General features: G+C 38.0%; 1 protein-coding gene across 2 annotated transcripts in view; it reads left to right on the top strand.

The window, feature by feature from the left end:
• Window positions 1–20,603, top strand: part of PPP3CA (protein phosphatase 3 catalytic subunit alpha) — a 194,846-nt gene extending 174,243 nt beyond the window's left edge. Inside the window, exons 11-14 of one of the 2 annotated variants that reach the window (XM_061477873.1) lie at window positions 8,561–8,645; window positions 12,704–12,801; window positions 15,539–15,568; window positions 18,836–20,603. In XM_061477873.1, coding sequence (XP_061333857.1) covers window positions 8,561–8,645; window positions 12,704–12,801; window positions 15,539–15,568; window positions 18,836–19,029 — 407 coding nt within the window. In that variant the 3' untranslated portion in view covers window positions 19,030–20,603. The remainder of the gene's footprint in view (window positions 1–8,560; window positions 8,646–12,703; window positions 12,802–15,538; window positions 15,569–18,835) is intronic. The other variant, XM_061477882.1, reaches the window with a different exon arrangement.
• Window positions 20,604–22,414: the final 1,811 nt, after the last annotated feature.

The raw sequence follows: 22,414 nt of genomic DNA, 5'->3' as shown, positions 1-22,414 counted from the left end.
TGCCCTTGATTGAGGTTGTTTGCCTTGAAATTACTTGAAAAGGTTATTTACTAACCCTGGGATAATATTCTGAGTCCCATTTAAGTTATGTGCTGCTGAAAGCAACTGTTATGCTAGACTCCAGTGGATTTGCTCACTGCATGCTTTGGAAAGAATTAATGGATCTTCCGAACTGCTCTAACGCTTTCCTTGGTCTCACTCTTTGGGTTAAAAAGCCTGGTTTTCTCACTGTGAAATCTGGATTGTGTTCTCCCAAAGGGGTAAGATGTTGATTGCATGCATAAGATCCAAGGGATTCTCATAGAAAGTTTAATTATACCAATGAAATGATCTTCCTAGGATGAAATAAGCTTCCTGCAGAGCTCCTTCTAAAACATCAGTACCACAACTTTGGAAGACTTCTACTTGTGATGTTTCATTACTCACCTCTTCTAAAATACTTGTGTATCTGAAAGGCTTTAGGAAGCAATAGAATAATAATAATAAAAAAAAAAAACAAACAACAAAACCAACATGCAAATATTCTGCATAATATTCTGACCTGATTTCTGCTAAGGAAAGAATAGTCACTTTCTGTTGCCATTTGTGTTGGCTTTTATATGATGATAAGTTGCCTTGTACCTGTTGGTTGGACTTATAAATTATACTTTATATCTTGTAATTTGTGCATTCTTAGAAGTCAATTTATTTTACTAGATGCTGGTTTCTGTTACACTGTGCAAGAGTAAATTGCAGATCTCCAGAATGTCCCTTCTCAAAAATTCCATGCATCCCTGATATACTTACTATGGCTACTTCTAGTGTTAAAACAAACAAAAAACCCAAACAAAAACTAGGAAAATAAAAGAAATATTTAAAAATAAAAGGAACCCCAGAAAATCTAGCACTGCCAGCTATTCTCAAGATATTTGCAGGTAGAATGAATGAACAAGGAGAATGAAGAGCTTTCAAGTAAGAAATATTTAACAATTAAAAATTTAAAATTAAACTTCTCTCTCCAAGTCTTTTATTTTTAATCTTTGGGAGAGGAAGGTGGATCACATGTTTTGACAAATGTTTCCTTTGCAATGGACAAGAAGGGTATGGATGGTAGCGCTTTGATTTTGCTGTGAAAGGCCAGATGGAAATTCCTGTACTGCATCTGCCACAGAGTGTGGACGTGAACAATTATCTTGCAGGACTTGGGACAAAGACTGAATGTATTGAAACCAGTAATCAGTGGAGAGAAGAAAACACCTGTTTGAATATTGTGCCCAGTTTTTTTCTCATGAAATTTAAATAAGTAGCTACTGTGTAATTAAAGCAGCGTGTGAAACAGTACGGAGGCATACAATGAGTAAAACTGTGTCAAATTAAACACAGTAGCAACAAAACCATGTGCTTAAAATCCTTGGCTCAAGAAAGCACTTAAGTGCGGGCTGAAATCCCACTGAATGCAGTGCCAAGCCAAAGGCTTTATGGGAAGGATTTTAAATTAATTCAGCATTGGCCTAATACTTTCTTTTAAAGCTGTACTGTAAACTTCCGTAGCATGAGTGTAGGCTGATACCTGTAGTCCTTTTCTAAAAACTCTAGTGTGTCAGCGTCCCCATGCCTAAGCTGCAACTCAGGAGCACGTTTTCAAATGAAGTCAGAAACAATGAGGCGTTAGGGGTCATTGGGGGCAGCAGCCCTCTTCAGCTGCAGGAGGCCTCTGCATCTATGGTGGTTTTAATGCAAGGATGATGACTCCACATCCTGCCTCCCCTGGAGTTTTACCACGGCACTCCTCCAGAGTGGAGTTTGCAGCATTGCAGGCAGACAGGCTGAAATCCTCTGGGCTTGCATGTGTGTGTGCTGCATAATGATATCTAACAGCATTAAAGTTTCCAGATGAGGAATAATTAAACGGTTCTGGTACTGTAATGCTAATATTGTTGTCTTAAATCTGCTTTCAGTTTTTTTTTTTTTTCTGTATGAATGATTTCTCTGTGTAAAACATTATGTTAGGGAAGATATTAGAAATGTTGTCTTCTGTAGCATGTCTAGCTAAAGTCAGAGCTGGCATATGTTCATGTCTGCTTTCCCGGCTAATCCCCTTAGAGCTGTAAAATGGGATCTGTGGTGCTGGTGCTGCAGCTTGCTATGGGCACACGCTTGTACCTCCAGCCCAGTGGGCGCGGTGGGCTCATGGGTATTGTGCACATGGAAGAGGCTAGATTCGGGCATAAAAGTAAATGTGAGGGTTGATTCAAATTTAAATAGAAGCTGATATCTTTAATGTTTTCCTGATGGGTTATGGTTTACTATCTGTACAACAAAGGAAAAATCCTCTTTCTCTTAGAGAGATTTGAATTCCATATCTTTTCTTACTATTTTTTTCCTTTGGGGCCTTGCCTTTTGAGGGAGAAACTGCAAGATGTATTTTATTCATGTTCTTGATGAAACAGACTGAAATGATTATCAGCTTAGAACTACTTCTGTAAAGGCTATATATTGACAGTCTTGCAGTGGTTCAGCATTTCCACTGTTGTTCAGTAATTTCTGTTCAGCTTCCTTGGAGGACTGCAGCAGTACAGTCCTATTTGCCCCCTGACATTTTTCTTTTGCAGTATTTCCCATAGAAGGAAATGCCTGATATCTGCAGCAGTGGGTGCGTTTTGTTTGATGGAATGATCCTTTAAAATCATCGCTTGTTTTTTATATCATCAGTAGTTTCCAGGGCTCGCTGCTGATTTCCTTTCTCTCCTTGCAGTTTGAACATGCCCTGACCTGGGTTCCCACATGTAATGAGAATGATCCATCACTATGGTTTGCACTGATCATTCATTTGCTATCTTCTCTTACACTTTCTTGCCCTCTGTCTTCCCCTCTCACTTTCCCCTTCAAAACAAAGCCCCATCAGTATTGTCTGACCTCACTGCATGGTGTTCTTCTGAGCCCTTTTTTTTAAATTATCATTGTTATTTTTGGTTCTGAGTCATGCATGTTGCATCCAGCCATGAGCAGGATGCTCAACAGCATGTATTCCCCCTTTTATTTTTTAATTTTTTTTTTTTAATCTGTTATTTTGCTTAAGAAAACACATCATGGGGTTCTAATGGATTTGTGGTAGGCAGTTACTGTGTATGCTTAGTGGGAGAAAGCCTAAATAGCAGTCGTAGTGCCCTTTGTCCCTTACATCCCTGCTGGCCTGTATTGGCCTTTTGGATTCACTGATTTTAAAAGCAAGAAAATATGATAGGTCAAGTTTTCTTATCTCTGATAGTTTCCTCTTGTTGTACTTTCTCTTTCCTGTTTGCTGTGGTGACTGCAATGTAATCTGATCCAGAAAAAAATGTCTTGTGTGAACATTAGCTCATGTGCTGTAATGGTTTGTGCATCAAGTGTATCACTTAGCAACAGGAGCTGCAAATACCTCTACCTAGCCAGCATATAGTTGAAGTCCTGTTTTATTTTAATTAGCAACCTTTCTGGCCTCATGCACGTGATTGAAAAAACAAACCTAATTAAAAGGGTGCAGTAATGTAATAAGCAACTTGACACAAATTCACTGCTTGCTTTGTATGCATCACTATCATGATTTGGCATAAAGACATTCCTAAATTACCTGCATTAATTTTTGTATTGCCTTCAAAGATGTAGCTCACAGCCTTCTCATGGAAAAGATGCTGTCACAGTGCAGCGATTATTCTGCAGCTGGAATACAGCTTCCCCAGTACAGTGCTGTAGTCCGAGCCTAAAGAGAATTACCAAGTTAAACTTCTTTTGCCAATCAAAACCCGGTTCTGCTGTTAACAGTGGCAGGCAAAATTTGCCACAGATCTTCAGTGCAATAAACTACCAGGGCAAGCCGAGCACTAACAAACACAGAAACTGATTGAGCAAAAGCAAATGCCTTGTCCTCCTTAGGTCTCAGTTGTTTACTAATGCCTTGATAAGAGTGTTCATGATACTACCTGGTGAGAGAGTTTTAGCTTTTCAGTGAGTTAATTATTACTAGTAGAGAATTTGAACGTTTTTCCTACTGGTTTGTGTTTATTCTTCCTCTAAACCAGAAAAGTTGGGCTGCAAAGTATACCTCATCTCTGTGAGTTGGTTGCAGAGGGGCATTTTAATATCTTTATTTATACATTCATTTATTTGGCCAGGTATGTTTGTTTCTGTGCCAAAACGTTTTTCGTATGAGCCATACTATGGCATGTTGGTATGCTCGGCTTCTTGCACTAGCCTAGCAGCATGCACTAAATAACCAAGACCCCCAAAACACATGTCCTGGTGTAGTTACGCCTGGACACTGAGCGCTACATTTGTGTTGCTTTCAAACACGTTTCATTTTAAAATGCAATACCATGGTGCTCTTTGAATTTGTTAATTGTATGCTGCTGGCCCATTTAAATATGTATGCAGTAAATAGCACAGAGTTTGGAAGAAATAGCAGACATGTTTATCATACCAAGCTATTCTTTCAGATATTGGACGTAAATAAGCTGGAACAATTGGCTTGTTTCCTCTAAGAAAAGAGGTGTCATCAGGCAGGCCCACCCCACGTGACCTGGGGGGCTGTTTTTGAGAAGTGATTAAGCCTTATCAAAGCAGCTGCAGTAATGTAGGAGGAAGTGTGCGTTCAAGGGGTGGTAACACTGAGGCTAAGCTTTGCTGGTGATCTGCCTGCATGCTGGTTTCCTGCAAAAACTACTAACAAGACTTTAAGATGAAAAGTTTTCTTTCTTCCCCACCCCCATCATTCTTAATCTGTTTCTTTGCTTTTGGATATTCCCTGCCTAATTTGTTTCTTTTCTGTTTTTCAGACTTTACTTAAACATTACGTTTCCATTGATGTTGTCAAATGTTCTGTATTATCTTTTTATTTTCATTCTACAAACATCACTGATCTTTTTCTCTCCCCCCTCCCCTCCCTTCCCCTTTGGAATTCATAAGAAGATCCCATTTGTGCACAGAAGAAAGGTATTCAATAAGTTGGAAGGCTTAAGTTTCATTAATTTTCCTTATGCTTAATTAGATAATACATAATGTATTAGGATACCAGTGAGAGATTTTGATTTGGCTTTATTCCGCAGTGTTATTTTCTGTCTGTTCAATCCTACATCTCAGAATATTTTCTGACTTTACAGTATCTTTTTTTTTCCTATTGTTCTGCTTCTTAATCTGAACGTCTAAATTATATTTCACATAAATCCTACATATCCAGCTTGCAAGATCTATGTTTGGATGCTACAAATCTGAAATCCAGTAGAACTTGTTATATTACTGAAGATTCAAAGCTTTTATTCTACCTCCCAAATAATTTTTGTACTCCAGTCTTAAACTTGGCTGTGTTCATTGTAGTCATACTGTTTTTTAAGTTCCTTCATTCGAATAGGGTTTGTTTAGGTATTGAAAGATCTTTTCAAACTAAACAATCCTATTATCCTATGAAAGAAGAGTAGGAGGATATCTGAGCAATGTTTGCAAAGGCTAAAATTAACCTGTTTGCCCATAGCCAGTTCTCAGGTTATGACCCATTTAGTTTCCCCTAAGTGTGTGCTTAAGAGTAGCTGAAGTAATTCATAAGGATTTGTATTAATAGTGAATTTCAGAGTATTCAGACTTGAAATGTGAGTCTAAGACTTATGTATAAATAGTTAGGGAAGCCAGATACTGTATGGATTAGTGGTATTCAGTCAATACTAACAGGGTAATAAAATCTTTGTAAATAGCAGGTGCAAAATTTAGAAAATAATGTTTTAAAAAAACAGCAGACATAAAATCATTAATTTACTAATCTAGTAAACATAGAACATTTTAAGTCATTTTCATAGCCCTGTTACGAATTAGGAAATTCAATGGAGACCAAGATTTTTTTAAGTGTATTTTTTTAGTAACCTTTTTTGTGTATTGATGAGAAACAAAATACTCCCTTTAGGCCTGTTGTGGTGTATGATTAAGTATTTTTTTTCCATTCTTATTTTACATTTAAGTGTAAGGCATCGTGTTTCACTTCAGTCATAAATTGTATTTGCTGTTTTCAGTTCTCAAATCTTCTGGAAGTTAAGCAGTGATTGAAAAAAGGTTGAATATACTTACAAGATCTAGAACAGTGTGGGTTTTTTAATAAGCAACTAGACATAGTGACACTTGGGGGGAAAAGACGTGTTTAAGTGTTTTCAAGGTATAAAAGGCTGAAAAGCATGTTGTGTATATGTTGAGAGTGGAGTTCAGCGAGATTGTCGTAACCGAGGCAGGAATGTACCCCCTCTGTTTCTTGAAGAACTGAGCTGAATCATTGCTGTTTAATTTAAATTTTTCATTAAGCTGTTATGAATATATTTAATTCAGTTGCAGCTGAATTACAGCTGTTTCTCCCACTCTTTATTGTCTAGAATTAGACATTTATGCCTAAGACTTAATGTCTTTATTTTTTTTTAGCTTTATAGTTTTTATATCTTTTTGTTATATTTTTATCTTTATGTGTGGGAGATTTGAAAGCCATCATTCTAAGCATAGTTTCTTTCAGTTTGAATTTCAAGATACAAGCTTGTAATTTCAAGACAGTCTAGGAGGACAATTAGAAATGCCTGGAAATAATGTATTAATACCTTGCACTGTTTGGGTTTAAACTTGATCTTGACCATAATGTGAAGAGTTACAGTGAAATTAATCCTGAACTTTTATATTGTTATTCATGATATTTGTTCCTGCAAATAAGTTTCCTAGCTTTCTTTTGAACAGCTCTAGGATTTGTCAATTGAGTTTATTTTAAATTTGGAAAGTTTTTTTGCAAAGGATGGCTATTAGCTTTTTTAAATTTAAGCACAGAAAAAAAAAAAGTACCTTCTTTTCATCTCCTCTAAAGTGCCAAGGTATCAGCCAGGCCACCTAGTCATCTAGTATTTGTCATGAAGCAATGCTTGCATTTCCAGCGGTAGTCTCAAGCTTAATTGCAATTGGGAAGTCTGCCATAGGAAAGATGACAGTGTGGATAGGAGAGCCGTGGACTGCCATCAGCAGAGATGGGAGAAGAAAGCTAAACCTGTGAGAATTATTGCACAGTCAGCTCCCAGAAGCAGCCCAGCAAGTCTTCTGCATGGCAGCATTGAACCTCACCAGCACTGCCCAGAGCAGCTGGGACTGCACAGAGGAGTGAACCACTGGTGCTGCCGAAGCAGATGGGACTTTTGCCATTGAATTCAGTGGAGCCTGTATTTCATTATGAGCCCTTCAGGCTGAAGTTGCTTTGTGCTCATAATACAACAAAGAAAGGTCTGCACAGCAAGGCCCCATGGCTGTGTCTTCTGCAGCTTTTCAGCTCTTGCACCCATCACCAATGTTTACCAGTGTCTTGTTCTCCTGCCCAGTACCCGCAAGCGGCTCTCGCTGCCACTGCCTTGGCTCCCTGGGGCTGTCCCCTCTGCTGCCATAACCACCTCCCTCATTTTTGTCCCTTTCTGCTCATTTAGCTTCCATGATGGACTATGGATCAATTTGCTATGAACTGAAAATAGACATTTTTATTTTTGTCCTTGGATTCTGGAGCAGTGAAGAAGGAAGTGGTACTGTGATTTGTAGTGGTTTTCAGGTGGCACTCCTGAACCTCCCATACAAGCCAAGGTTACCTGTTATTCAGAAACCTTTGAGAGGAAACTTCATAGTATATGTAGTTATGATTGTGGTAATTAAATGGTTTACTTAGTATAGCATGGCGTTTTCTTGGGGACATGGGAGGTCCTTTTTAAAAGAAATTCCTCATCCTGATAACTTAGGTTTTCCCATTCAGGTGGTTCTCTTGGATGCACAAATAATATTCTTGGTTTTGATGATATCCAGCTAACAGGTGTACATGCAAACTTAGCTGGACTGTAGTCTCTATTCCAGCATGCCTTTTTATTTATTTGCTTATTTAAGGCAGATTACAGTGTGAGTTCACAAATTTCAATGTATTGTAATTTTGAGCTGGCTATAGCGGTAACAAGCAGGAATTTGCTGTATGGAACTCTTAAGCACAGCCAGCCAACACAATACCTACCATTTCATGCTGGTCTTCGTGACTCTGCCTTTAGGTTTTATAACCATTTAAATACTTTTTAACTAGGGTTGGAAAAACACTAACTGGACCCTCTTTCCCTTAATCTTAACCCTTAAGGGTTAAGGTTTTCCAGAAAATTAAATGAAATGTGATTGTTTTCACTTAAAATTATAAGATTATGAACTAGGTTTTAACTCCATGGTTGACTTTTAACTCCTTTTTTTATGGTTTTGGCACTGTTCATGTTGGCATTTTCAGTTTTTTGAAGAAATTTGTTTTCAAAAGGGTATGATCTCGGAAACTGTTTTTGAAATGGAAAATTAGATTACATTGAAAAAGCATGCAGCTTTAATGTGTAGCAGGAAAAGGATCATGTTTCTAAAGGTAGTAATAGCTAGATTGATCAAAAACAATCAGTCTTGAGCGATAAACAAAAAAATGGTGGTTTTGGGTTTGCATATAAATATGGCTTAATAAGTTTCTTGTATTTAGAGTTCAAATCACTGATATGTTGTTTACAAATCCCTATAACTGTTTTTAATGTGTTTTCCATAGGAGCAACAGCTGCTGCTCGAAAGGAGGTTATAAGGAACAAGATAAGAGCAATAGGAAAAATGGCTAGAGTTTTCTCAGTGTTAAGGTAAGGTTTTGTGCTGTTTCAGCTTTTTAATGTTAAAGAACATCTTTCACTGATTACATAAAACACTCTACTGTTAATCAAATAGCAAATTTGATATTTTAGAATACCAGCCAACTGCATTTTACTGGAACCTTTTAAAGATTGTTTTATTTATACGGTACTGCTATTTATTATGACTCTGAATAATCCTCTTCCTCAGGGCTTTTGCTGAATGTAAAACAGACAAACAAAAGACATCAGCAAAGAAAATTGCAATTACCCTTTCTTTTTTAAAGACTTTTTGCTCACCAGGTCTACTAATTAACTCTTAGCCTCTTGTGAGGCCAGAGTTAAATGTAGAAAAAGGGTATGTTTCATATCATGTCTTATTAAAAAGGAAGCCAACTGTCCCACTTTGTCACCCACAGTTGCTGCTACAACCGTGAGTAAAGATGATTAGATAAAAGCATTAGGGTCATTTAACTAAAAAACCAGGAAGTCCTTGTGCAGACAACAGCAATCATTACCTTAGGCTGCACTCCCCCAAACACATGAGCATGAGTAACTAATTGCTACCCAATGTTTAGGACTCTCCATTTGATGTCTCTAAGCAGAAGAGAAAACATGCTGTACTGTGCTATGCTGAAGTCTAAATATAGAAAATAGAGTTCTCCCTCCCTTTGAGCAGAGTTGTTTTTTTTTCCCACAGGAAATTGTATGTTCTTTGCTGTAGTCAGTTTATGGCCATTATAGTTAGTGCAAAATCAGGGGATTTTTTAAAGTACGTATTAATATGCTTATATGATTGATATTAAAAAAAAAAAGGAAACAAAAATAGTTACTTGAAGAATACACTCTTAATTTCAGCTGAAACTCTCAAAGTTGCTTGATTTGAGGCTCTTCCTTAGCATGCAGACAGTGGGCAGGTTGTCGGTGGGGCTTTGCATGGCCACAGCATTTCACCCACATGCTGCAAATTGCAGCAGCATAGCTTTAAATAGCATAGTGAGATGGAGGACTTTGTTCCTGGGCTTCCCAAAGTGTTATATGTGAATTACTAGTGATGCACAAGCTTCTTTAAAGTGGTACCCATAAAAAAAGAAAAAAAAAGAAAAACTGGCATCTTGCCTTTTCTCTGAGCAAGACTGGGGAGCAATCAAATGTTTCCACTTGCTCCTCTGTACCAAGCCTGGCAAAGAGCCTGGAGCTGACATTGCTACCACCTTTGTAAAACAGCACCGTTATTTTTCTCTGATGATAGTTGAGCAAACGAAAGTTTTTGGAAACCTGGCTTTCTCCCATAACCTTGAACTGCAGCTTCTGGAGTTGCTGTATTTTGTTGTGGAGCACCTTTTGAAATGTAGGATTAATTCAGCAGTAACATGTATTTTAATATACAGAAGGGCCTGGAATTAGGTGCACAGCTGGTATATTTGAGTTTGCCAGATGATTGACATCACCTACGCATCAAAGACTTTTTCGAAGGGAGCTATGGGGCGGAAGTTTTTCAGTGGTTTCAGGGTGGAAGAAGCGTACGTGGTAGTTTTTGCATGTGTCCTGTTGAAAGTGATCTGCATAAGCCTCATAGCTTAGGGTTTTAGCACCATTTGAAATTTCGAGCCCTCTTAAATTATTTCACAAAAATTAACATTTTAAGGCACTGACGGAAATCAGTCTTGACCTTTCCTGAAAAGCAGTGAAATTCATCTCAGAGAGGGATATTCATGAGACAATTTTTTACCCTTACCACATACATCTCAACATCTCCAGAAGATCAAAATGGACTGTATCCAGTAGAGAAGAAGCCAGTGTCTCACTCACTGAAACTGCTGAGACTTACACAGTTCTTGGTTACTGGTGGACCATAAAACTTTGCAGTGAGGACTGAAGATGAAGTGTATATTTGTTTTCCCTTAGCTTTAACCAGCAAATACAACCGCATCCTTACTGTGGTCAGAAGATTGGTCAGCAAATAAGTATCTCCGGTACGCAGTTTTGCTGACCAGTTACCAGGAAGGAGAGTGACATTTCATCCCAGCCACCTCTTCTCTTTTGATGGGAAAATTTGATGCTCCTCAGCTAGGTGCCAGGCTCTAGACAGCAAAAACGACATGAGGTTAATCTTGCAGATATGGCTCCTATAGAAAAGCCTGGGTTATCTTCTCTGTCTTGCCAGCACAACCCACATGTAACACGCGAGTGTCTGATAATTGTGTGTAACCCCACAGACTGCAGTGGCACTGCCATCTGATCCAACCTATTTCAGAAACCTTTGAAGTTGCTATTTGAGTCATGGTTTATTTCTGACATTTATTTCACTAATTCTTGAAAAATGTTTCTGAATGATCAGCACCTGATCTGAACACCTTCAAAGAGCTCAGTCGAACATCCCTTTTCTGATGTGGAGTAGTCACTTTCCTCAAGGATATAACCTGAATGTAAAACTGAGATATTTTCAGCCACTTTAGTCTCAAAATTAGATATAAAAATTGTGTAGTATTAAGTTTCAAATGTTCTAAATGGGCTTTGCTGAGAATAGCCATCATAGAAAGATTGGGTTAAGCTCAGTGGAAGACCTCACGATACCCTGTCATTGCCTCTCTCCAACTTAGTTTCACAAGTCCGAATTTTCTTTGGATATATTTAGACAGCCAGGAGGTAAATAAAATATTTAATCAGTTTATTTTCCTCTTTTTAAAATGAAAGTAAAGGACATAAGGTAGAAAATAAGGAACACTGAAGGCTAAAAAAATGTTAAAATTTGTGATACAGAGGTTTCTTGGGAATATGCAGTTTAAAGGTAATAGAAATACAGTGAACAAATTTGCCCTATGAAGGTGAAGCTAAAAGTGCCATTGCAGTTTAATCTAAGAAAAAAATCAACAAAGAAATGGATTGAATTGAAAATGCAGATTAAGCATTTACTTGCAGTGGCAAATAATCAAGAGAAGGCAAAAACTTTGCTGTGTAATTCTTGATGGTGCAAATACTATGTTAATTCTGGAAATTTGGCTGTTGCATTAATTCTAATTGCTTGGGAAACTTGCAAGCAAAACCGTCACAGTTTGATTTTGACTATTACACAAAGAAAAGTACGTACAAGGAGAATCATTTTCAAAGTAAAAGTAGAACTTGAGTATATGTAGTAGGTAAGCAAGAGTTGTTTGAAATACGTGAGTAATTCAGGGCATATAGGTCTGAAGAAAATTATAAGTAGTAGAATTGCTGAGACAGTTTTGATAGACAAAGCCACATTATCCCCAAGTGAATGTGGAACTAAATTCTTTCTTTGTGTTTGCTTCCTTCAGCTTAATGTCCTTATGTATTTCAAAGTAAAGCACTTCAAAATAGTTTTCTCTTAAAGAATTGAGGTCAGTTTTGCTACTGAGAAAGTATGTCATCACAGACAGCATTACAGTACTCACATAAATCTGTATTTAATGGCTTGTCTGACAGAGCTGTTGTATTAAAAACTGTATGTATATGAAGACTGGCAAAACATATTTAGGTTTTCTAAAACGTTTTTCCTGAATTCAGTATTATTTTTAGCATACAAAACTATGAAGAATAGTGCTAGTAAGTGCTTATTAATTTTAATGAGCTTTTAGCTGCCTTTTTTTTTTTTAAGTGGCTGATGATCATTAATAAATAATGCACCTGAGTGCTGGTGTAGGCAAAAGCAAAACAACAATTTAAGTTGATTTTGGACCACATAGCATAAAATGCTTAACTATATTGTTGGCAATAACTGCTTCTTTGGTCCTCCTCTTACCAAGTTTGTGGCTTTATGTGTATATATATATGTACTCAAATGTATGTCATAGGTTGTTTCATAGATGCAGGTTATAGTGTTAACTGTAGTGGGACTGTCTGTATGGTGTAGTGCAAAGGGGAACCACTTACATAGCAGTGAGGGGAACTGCACTAGCGCTAGTGGTATCACCGGATTCAGTCTGTCCTGATAAGGAGATTGGAAATAACGACATCATTGCAAGGCAGGTGAAGCATGTCTGGTGTTTAAAAAAAAAAGACAATTATTTACTCCTGTTTTTTGTTTTTTGTTTTTTTTCCTTCTGCAGAGAAGAGAGTGAAAGTGTGCTGACGCTGAAAGGTTTGACTCCAACAGGAATGCTGCCCAGCGGTGTGCTCTCTGGAGGAAAGCAAACACTGCAAAGCGGTAAGCATGTTTGCCTGTGTGTGTCATTATGTGTAAAGAATAAACAAAGCACAGTTGGTTTTCAGCTGCAGAACCTAAGAAGAGAAATCACAGTTTTCTCAGGAAAAAAATCAAGGGCAGAGTAAACCAGGTGGTTTGTTGTACTGGAGCATTTGTGGGTAGTTCATGTAGGGAAACTTCTCAAAACTTGCTATGTACCACTAATTTTCAAAGAGAGGGGGTAAAAATCCCTTGAAATCAACTGTTCAGAATGGTAGATCAGCATTGCATGTGAAATGCACTGTTTCCACACTTTACAGCATGGTTTTGGGTTTTTTAAGAGCAGCCTTTGATACACAGAGTACTGGAGGTTCAGCTTAGATAATGACAAGCTCTTATTTTATCTGATTTGTTCTTCCTCATAGAGAATCACCGATGGAAAATAGCTCTAGAATTAGATTTTCTCTCCTAGCAATTCTAGGTGACAGCATGAGAACAATTTCACTCTGATTTAAGGCCAACTAAAGGGAAGCTCTTACAAAACACCACATTTGCCTTGTACACAAACACAATACAGATTGTCAGTTCAGTTTTATACCAAGTGCTTCTAGTTACAGGAATTCTCTAAGTCTATAGCAAGGCTGCTTTGATAAAATATTCCTTTTGGAATAAGGAGCTGCAAAGTATTTAATTTACTACTGTAAGCTCTCTTTTTTTTTTTTTTTTCCTGTGTGTATTGCTGTAGAGTATATTGCAGGCACATAAGAATGTTTCTTTCTTATTGAGGTTCTTTTGGCAGCAGATATAAGAAATAGAAATGCTTTATAACCTTAACACAGTCTCAGCCTCTTGTTTTCCTGTTTCTTTCCTGGAGCATTCTTTCTCTGTATTTTTCCCTTTACTGTCTCTTTTACCTAGAAGATTCAGGTATATGGTGGTAAACCTTCTTTTCCCTTTTTTTCCCTTTCCTTTTTTCTTTTTGATGACTTGTGTGTTACTGGCATAGTAACGTTCTGCTTTGAAAATGCTGCAATATGATTCCACAGGATGCCTTTTTTGATGGGGTTCTGGTGTTTACCTAGGCTTTCCTCCATATAGTTTCTTTACATTTGTCAGAAAATTTGGTTCAAGGAAACTGCTATTGCTGCACTAGCAAAATGTTAGGAACAGAAATGGATTTGAGCAAATTGCCTAAAGTTGTTGTTACCGTGGCTAAAAGGAAAATCTCCTCATACTGCAGTATTCTGGCTCAGTAAAACATTACTATACACAAGTTTCTGCCTTACTTAACATGTAGTGCCCCATTCACCAAATACTCTGTAGTTTACATAGTTTCTGTTAAGCATACATTCACATTACCATATGTGTTAACAGAAAATATGAGTAGTATGTTCTGTTGTGAAGTATACATTTCAGTTGTCATTTCTTTTCTAATGTGTCAGTGCTGGTTTGGATCTGGTTATTCGTTTTAATTTCCCATCCTAGTTGTCATGTTTCCTTTTAAGTTTGCTTTGGTTTCGTTCCTTGATTTTTGCCATCTCTCTTGCTAAGTAGCTTGAGAGGCATAGGCTTACCTTGGTGCATGGGGGTTAGCTCCTCTCATTTCCCCATGCAGCAAGATAATAGTATACATGTTTTAGTATTGAACTCAATCCATATTTAACATCATAACTACAAAAAAAAAAAAGTTTGGATTTAATGGAGGATGAAAAATCTTTTACATAGGGGAAAGAAAGACAAAAAGGAAGAGAGGGATTCCAAAAAACTTGGCTTCTTGAGCTATTATCTAAACCAGAGAAGTTCTTGAAAATCAAAGTTTCTTTTTAAATATTTGAGCTGTACCATTGCTATATTGGAATGCATTTGCTGATTTTGTATCAGCTTATAAATCTCTGACTGTAGAAACAAATTCATGCTAAAGCTGATGGGAGGAATTCAAATGAAATTATGTCTTGAAGAACAACGAACGGTTTCAAAACAGTGGTAACATGGTATTCATAATACTGCAGCAGCCTCCCAGTTACAAACTTTTCTCTCTCTGACCAGGCTTTGCAATATTAGAGGTCCAACAGCTTTCAATCTTGTCTCCATGTCCACTGCTCTAAATAAAATTTTAGAAGAATGCTGTTTTCAAAGATGGGGTTGACAAGAAGGATGCTTATAGATGGAGCAGACTGGGTGAGATTGCAAGCAAAGGCAAAGCTGTCTGAGCAGACTCTGTCCTATGCTGTGGGGAGGTTTCTTTTAGTCAGGAGACAGACAAAAAATGGTTCTGAGAAGTTGTACATGTGGCTCTTGTGCTTTGTACGGGCAGCTAATGCTTTTCAAGGTGACATTGTGAGTGGTACGAATTTTGTGTGATAGCTTTGTGCCATTTTTTCGTTCTCTTTTGACAGGGCAAATCAAACTGCTCTTATTTAAAATGGGGAGAATTATACAATGACCTTTTCAGGTCAGATGTGCAATATGGAAAACATTTTCATTTTGTAGTTCTTTTGCGTCAAAAGAAAACTTCTCAAATGTGTCTTTAAAATTCTTTAGTTTGTGAAACTTCTGCTTCAAAACAAACTGTAGCTTAATTCAATCTGCAAATTACTGTTTCTATGTAAGCATTTCTCTGTCTGTCTGTTTTGCCAAAATCCAGCACTTACAGTAACATTAGTGTTGTAGCTCCTTTGCTATTCACTGACTTGTTCTTAGAGTTAAAATCCTCTGCTCATTTTTCTCATTCGTTTTGCTACCCCTTTCTTCTCTTCAGCTACTGTTGAGGCTATTGAGGCTGATGAAGGTAAATTGGCCAGTCCCCTTTCTGTTGGTGCCACAACAGATAAGGGCTCTGCTGGGTGTATTCATTTTGCTGTAGCTTGTACAGATTGTGTGGGTGTTGGGCTAACAATTGTGGCTCGGTATTAACCAAAATGTAATTGCTTTAAAGGGGAAAATGTTTTTTGGTTCTTTGGTTTTTGGTTTCTTTTTTCCATTGCTGCTGTTGTGGTTTTATTTCTTTCTGAAAGTTACAATCACGTTGGAATTGCTGTACGTTGAACTAAGCACTGAATAATGCCACAGGAGATCAGGGGACTTGGATTTCATGGGACATAACTCGGCAGCAGCTCATAAATACTCTGTGACACATAGCTCAAAAGCTGTACGCTGGAGGCTAGGTTTTGCCTCTGCCTCAAAGTACTCTCAGCAATCTCTGGTCTAGGAAAACACACAGCTTTTTCTAAATATTCTCTCTTTTTGTTATGTTTTTTTCTTGGGTTTTTTTTTTTCTTCTTTTGCTTCAGTTTGTTTCCTTTCCTTTAGGTCACTAGTAAAAACTTTTTATTGGTCTTTTGTTACAGTTCAGCATGTTTCTGTTTCTCTTTAAAAGTAAAACAACATGAGACATTTGTCTGCAAGATGTCTGCTTCCTCTGGCAGTTTACACACTGGTTATTAACATTAGAGCAACCATTAACACCAGCACCATCTTAGCTACAAATACAAAGTGACCGACTGCCTCAGAAGATTTGTGAATGTTTAGTATGGAAAACCATGGTGCTTTATTGACAGACCTCTAACTTAACTCTGAAGCAGTTTTATCACTATGGTTAAAACCTCAGTAATCACGTATTGCAATGTAGATGCACAGTATTCATCCAGCACTGTGAAATTTTGGAAGAAGAATTTTCAGAATTCCCCTTTAAAACAAAATTCTTCAGTTGTATTTTGTTCTTGCCCCTCTCAAATTTTCTGTGGGTATTTTTTTTAGTGAATAAAAATAAAAATCTGATGATTGCTGTCTGTTGGTAAGATATGCCCTTTTGGCCAGTTGAATTTGTTTTTGAGTTTTGTAAAGCAGTGAATAAAATTACAGAACAAACAAGTAAGAGAAAATACAACTGCTTTCTAAATAGCAGTGAGTAAGCTGCTATTTATGTTGGAATTATCTATTCCTATTGGCAATATCTAATCTGCAGTGTGCATTCTTGTTGACAGTTTGGCTGTTTTCTGTGATTTTCTGTGACTATGTGTTGTGTTTTAGTACACTCTTAATGTAAACTGCTAATACTCATTGTCTGACCAGCAACTACCGCAGAGCACCTTCCTCAGTATTACAGAAGATAACGTGTCTGCTTGAAATACGGTCAATTGAATGTGCCCCCATTCCAAAAATATATGCGCCCTTCAATTAATTCTTGCTTTGCCATCCTTGCTAGTTAGACACCATAACCATAGTTTTGATGACTAGTCTGTGTAGACAAAGCTAAAGATGGAGAAAACGTTTTGCCCTTTACCAACTGTCCTTCTGCAGTTTGATTCAGGGCCCAATAACACTAACCGGGCTGTGCTGCTGGCGAGCTCCAGGACACAGCAAGTGTTTCAGCTTCAACATAGCCATCCATTAAACTATTGCTTTAAGGGATTGGCCTGGGTGTTTGTTAAATGTCTTCATTTTTGTGGTAGAAGATATAGTAAAAGAAAAACCCAATAACAAACAAAAAAGAAACTTGAAAAAACTCACTGTAGGGCCTGTTCTGTTTTCACTGTTCCATCACTGCTCACTTGACTAATCACCATTATGATGATGTTGTTTTCTGAGTTGAAGTATAATACATGTTTTAAAACCCATGCACTTCACAAAGTTCCAATATAACATTTGTGAAACTGGCTTAGGAACTAAATCCTGAGGCAAACAGGATCTTTCAGTTTTCACAGGAATGGTTGGCAAAAGTATCAGCATGAAAATGCTTTTCTCGCTCCCTTCAAAATGTAAGGAGTGGTAGATTGGTACCAGGGATGTTCCGGGGTTTGGGCTTTGTTTCCTTTTTTGGTTTTTTGTTGGTTTTTTTTTTTCAACAGAAGTTACCAGCTTATCCAGACTCAGGACTGCATGTTGAAAGGAGAGCAGGAGTACTTTGGGGTAAAGAGGAGATAAAGGGAGGGAAGGAATATTGAATTTGATCTTTGAAACTCCCCTACCGTTTTCTCCCGAGGGAGTCTGCAGTTTCCTGGTACTAACACACCATTTCTGCTCTATGGCATGTTAAAATAGAGACATCGCAAAAGTGCCAGTTTGGGAAGTGCAGTGCATTGATTTGGTGCAGATAAGAGAAAAACACACAGAAGGCAATGACAAATTATCTGTGGAGCTGTGACCCGCTGTTTGCCTACAGTGCTTTTTTCTCTTTTGCTTTAAATCTAAAGATCTTCAACTCTTCAATTAAATACAGAAAAAAAAAAAAAAATAAAAATCACTCTCTACAAATAAATTCCTCAGCCTGTAGCTGCTTTCTGAGGTTGGTGTGGCCTCATTAATGTTGCTGCTGAAGGGCAGATCAAAAGTCCTCAGGTTCAGTTGGAACTTTGGTCCTTTGCCAGTGCATTTCCAAAGTAAAATTGTACAAATATGCCAAAATGACGATATCCCTGGTCCATGTTGCATGGCGTTACTGCTGTTTAACTCAAGCTGTCCAGGGACAACTCGGTGAGGGTAACTAGCCTGAGCAATCAACAAGCAGCTCGCCCCGCATTGAGAATATAAGGCAACCTGTTGTAGGGTTGCCTCACATTTCCCATAGCTTTAATGTGTACCCCAAAAAACTGGTCTCACCGTGTCATCACCATCTGTAACTGACCAACGCTTTTCCCCCTGGTCTTTGAAAGTCAAATGGGAGTTTTGCCTGATTTCAGATGTTACAGCGAGCCACAATGTCTTTAAGGCTGTAAGTGATGATGACAAATGCTAACTCACTGGCTCACGGCTGTGCCCTAAGCATGGTTCCTAACTGCAAACTGTAGTTTCATGTCAGCTTCTTAGCATTTTAAGCCGAACCCCAGTGGAGAATCGAATACTGGAAGTTGATCTTGTTGAAAAACAATAGTTGTGTTGCAAGAGATGGTGGTGGTTAACCCCCAGCTCTTTCCGAGTATGATAAGGAGTCGGTCATGTCAGAACTTCTTGTTGCCGCCTTCACAAAGAAGGACTTTTGCACTCATTGCTGAGTTGGGGGAAAAGCTGCCAAGAGTTTTACCTTGCTAATTTTACTTTTTAATAATCCTTTATTTAGCTATCAAAGGATTTTCACCCCAGCATAAGATCACTAGCTTCGAAGAGGCCAAAGGCTTAGATCGAATTAATGAGCGAATGCCTCCACGCAGAGACGTGCCATCCGATGCCAACCTTAACTCCATCAACAAGGCAATCTCCACAGAGACTAATGGCACGGACAGCAACGGCAGTAATAGCAGCAATATTCAGTGACCACTGTTTGGGCGGGGGGGTTGAGCTGCAGGGCGCGATGGGGTTGCTGCACATCAGCAGTGGGATGTTCTTGCCTCTGATAATAGCTTACTTGCTCTGGGGGCCAGGTGTTGGATTCAGTTTACAAAAATCATCTATGAAGAGATCGTCAACTTTAATTTGGTGGGGGGTGGGGGTCGGGGAGAAACACCTCCTTTGGATATGCCTTTAAAATGCTTGTAGAAAAATGAAAGCTCGTGCTGGTATATATTGCAAAGTTAGGGGAATGAACATGTTTTCCTACTGCATTGGGAGCGTCTAGGTATGTTACTGAAAGGCCTTTTATTATGTTACTGGACATGAAAACTTTGTTTAATTTCTTACTAACTATTGTACGTTTACAGTTGCAGCACTAAACATGGACAACATCAAAACATTTTTAACAAAATGTACAAACTAAATAAGGACTATTTATTGATAATGTTTTGCTACTCTTGTCAGACAATGGCTATGAAATAAATTAGGCAGTCTTTAAAAATATAGAGGAAAAAAAAAGAAAAAAAAATAGAATGTTGGAAATTTGTTTAAAATGCCAAAAAATGAGAAAGAGAGAGTGAGAGAGAGCGAGAGAGACAGTTTAATTTTGTACAGATTATGCTTACCTCAGGTTTCTTTAGTGTGCTTCGATGCCCTTCTTTAAATATAACACTTATCTTACTAATTTGGCAGCAATTATCCTTTTCTTTGTTTAAAAACAAACAAAAAAAACTGGAATAATGATAACATTTATCTTTTTTTTTTGCTGTTTATATTTAGGGGTTTGGTTTGGGAGGTTTTCTGGGTTTTTTTTGGTAAATCAAGTCTTGGTTGTGGCTTGCTGAATTTAAATATTTATGAGTGGTGCATTTTTAAGTATAGTGAAAAAGACACCATATTAAGTGCAGTGAAAAGCATCTATATTCTGTAAAAATCTGCCTATGCATGTTTTTTAAGAAAAAAAATGGCTGTATAGGCCTGTATGGGACTGTAATGCGCTTAGTGGTCTGACTTATACTGGAAATGTATGTATACTGGCGTACTTTATATTCTCTAAAAGAAAAATGCTTAATGCCTTTGAAATTTTGTAATCAAAAAAAAAAAGCTTTGAAAAATCTAAGGGGAGAGTATTCTTAAAGTTTTTAACATAAGCTTGTCAGTGCACATATAGATGGGTAGCATGTTTAGCAAACCTTGTGAACTTTAAATAAGTTTGTAGTTACATGTGAGATTCTAAATGCATGATAACTGTTAATGTCATAATGGTTTAGTCATTTCGTTCTGTTCTGTCATGTGCCACAATGTGTAATTTTTTCACTTTTTTCCCTTTGTATATCAGTTACGGGTTTCAACTGGTTCATTCTGAGAAAGAAAAAGAAACAAAATGAAACAGTCCATTGATATTTTTTAACAATTGTATAAGTGCCCAAGTAATTCACTACAGCCTACAGCCTTGCCTTTGTAATTTGACTTCGAAATGTTGGCAATCAAAGCATGCACTTGTAACAATGAAAGAAGCATTTTATATTACTACTCAATAAAAATGTGCATGAACTTAACCACTCTTCCTTTTCTTGCTGGCTCTGTCACAGAAGCGTACGCAGGCATATGCGCTCGTGTGTGCCCGTTGCTCTCTTTTGCTTTGAACAGGAGAAGACCGCCGGTATAAGAGAAGGATGACTTATTTCACAACCCAAGGTCAGTTCTTTACTAAGAAAAAAATTCATTTGTTACCCAGCTGGTGTAGGCTACTGAACATCCGCAGATTTCCCCAGGTTCTGGTTAGAAAGTTGAGCTTTCATTAAAACAAACAGGATGTATCCCACAGGTAGAGTGCAGAAGAAAACGTGCCCTCTGTGCGCTTTCCCCTCTCATCTGGAGTGTTTGAAAAGGTCAATTAATATCATTTACAGTGTTCCTTTAAGGGAAAACAAGTAATTGACCCTTTCAGATTTCACGTGCTCTCTCTTGTAGTCAGAGGTCAAAGCTCTGCCTTGTGCTCATTTTCTCCCTGACTGTACTCAGCGTCCTTCCACAGTCTGTCATCCTGCACAGAACTGATGAACAATGCCAATGGTGCAATGCTGTGGGTATTGCTTTAGTCTTCCTTTCAGGTAGCAACCTCAGTGCTTGCTTTCTTTTTCCCACTTTAGCACTTGTTAATTTTGGCAAAATATGACAGGTGGCAAGAATAAAAGAGAATTCGTAATACACGGGGCTAGGAAGGCAGATCAATATTAGATTTTGATTTTTATTTCACATTATATAGAAATACAGCGCAGGAGAGTCTATAGCACACAGAGTCTAACTGTTCAGCTGCTCAGTGAAGCTGCTCATCTGATTAATGACCATGGTCTCTGCAAAAAGTGATGGTGAAGGTTTGAGTGACCACTTTACTTGCCATTTCTGTCCTAGGTACATGCTAGCTGAACAACCGTAGGTTACCTCAGGTAAGTTTTTCTGTAGAGACGTCTTAGGTAGGGCTCAGCAGGCACTTTGTGCAGCAAAGAGCAATACTGTTGTGCAGTGCAATGTGTGCTGTCTGGTTTCATTTACATTGCATCCTGGCAGTTGCCTAAACTGATTTATCTGCAACGAAGAGGTTTTTCCTCTCAGTAGCAACAGTGTGGCCTAGACCGCTCAATTGGTAGACTTAATCCAAAAGATCTGTGCTACAGACCAGAAGTGGGTTTGAAAATGCCTGCTGTAAGTGCCAAAGAGCTTATGGGTAAGTGGGGTAGCCCAAGCTGAGTAATGCATTAGGAAATGTACAAAGTCTGCCTGGTCAGTAAGGAGATTTTGGGGCTTCTCTCAAAAGAATGAAAAATATCCTGAGTATGCAAAATGACAGTGTCCCATGTGTCCAGGTAAGATGGCCTGGCTCTATTTTGGAGCAAGCCCCATTGTCCTACCATGGAGCAGATTCTGGACTGACTCAGAGAGATAGTTTAGGCTATGCCCAAATGTCCCTAGAAGGACTAAAAACTTTTCCAAGGTTTTCTATTTCCAGGACATCCCATCTTTTCCAGTTGGCCTTCCTTTTTCCTGCTGCAGAAGGAGCTGTAGATGAATTTAAAGAAAAAACATGGTGCCACTGAAGGCTGAGTTTCGGATTTTGTGGCCTCACTCAATGACATGTCATGCACTAGAATATGTCTCCCATTATGGGTTTCCTCCTTTTTACCGAATATGCTACTTTAATGCCAAAAATATCATTGGTGGCTACATCAGGATTTACTGTATTTTTTTTAACCACTTTATACCCACTGTCTGAGATAATGTATCGGATACATGTATTATATTTTCTACACTTTCTTAATATTCCTTTCCAGCAGCTATTAAACAGGAAGTGAATCAGCTCTTAGTGTAT

Source organism: Pezoporus flaviventris, unplaced genomic scaffold (assembly GCF_033815535.1).
Source record: "Pezoporus flaviventris isolate CSIRO_AGI_PZ_B2104156 unplaced genomic scaffold, CSIRO_AGI_Pfla_v1 ptg000002l, whole genome shotgun sequence".
Lineage (NCBI taxonomy): Eukaryota > Metazoa > Chordata > Aves > Psittaciformes > Psittacidae > Pezoporus > Pezoporus flaviventris.
The sequence above is the reverse complement of the archived record's forward strand: the minus strand, read 5'-3'. Positions and strand labels throughout refer to the sequence as shown.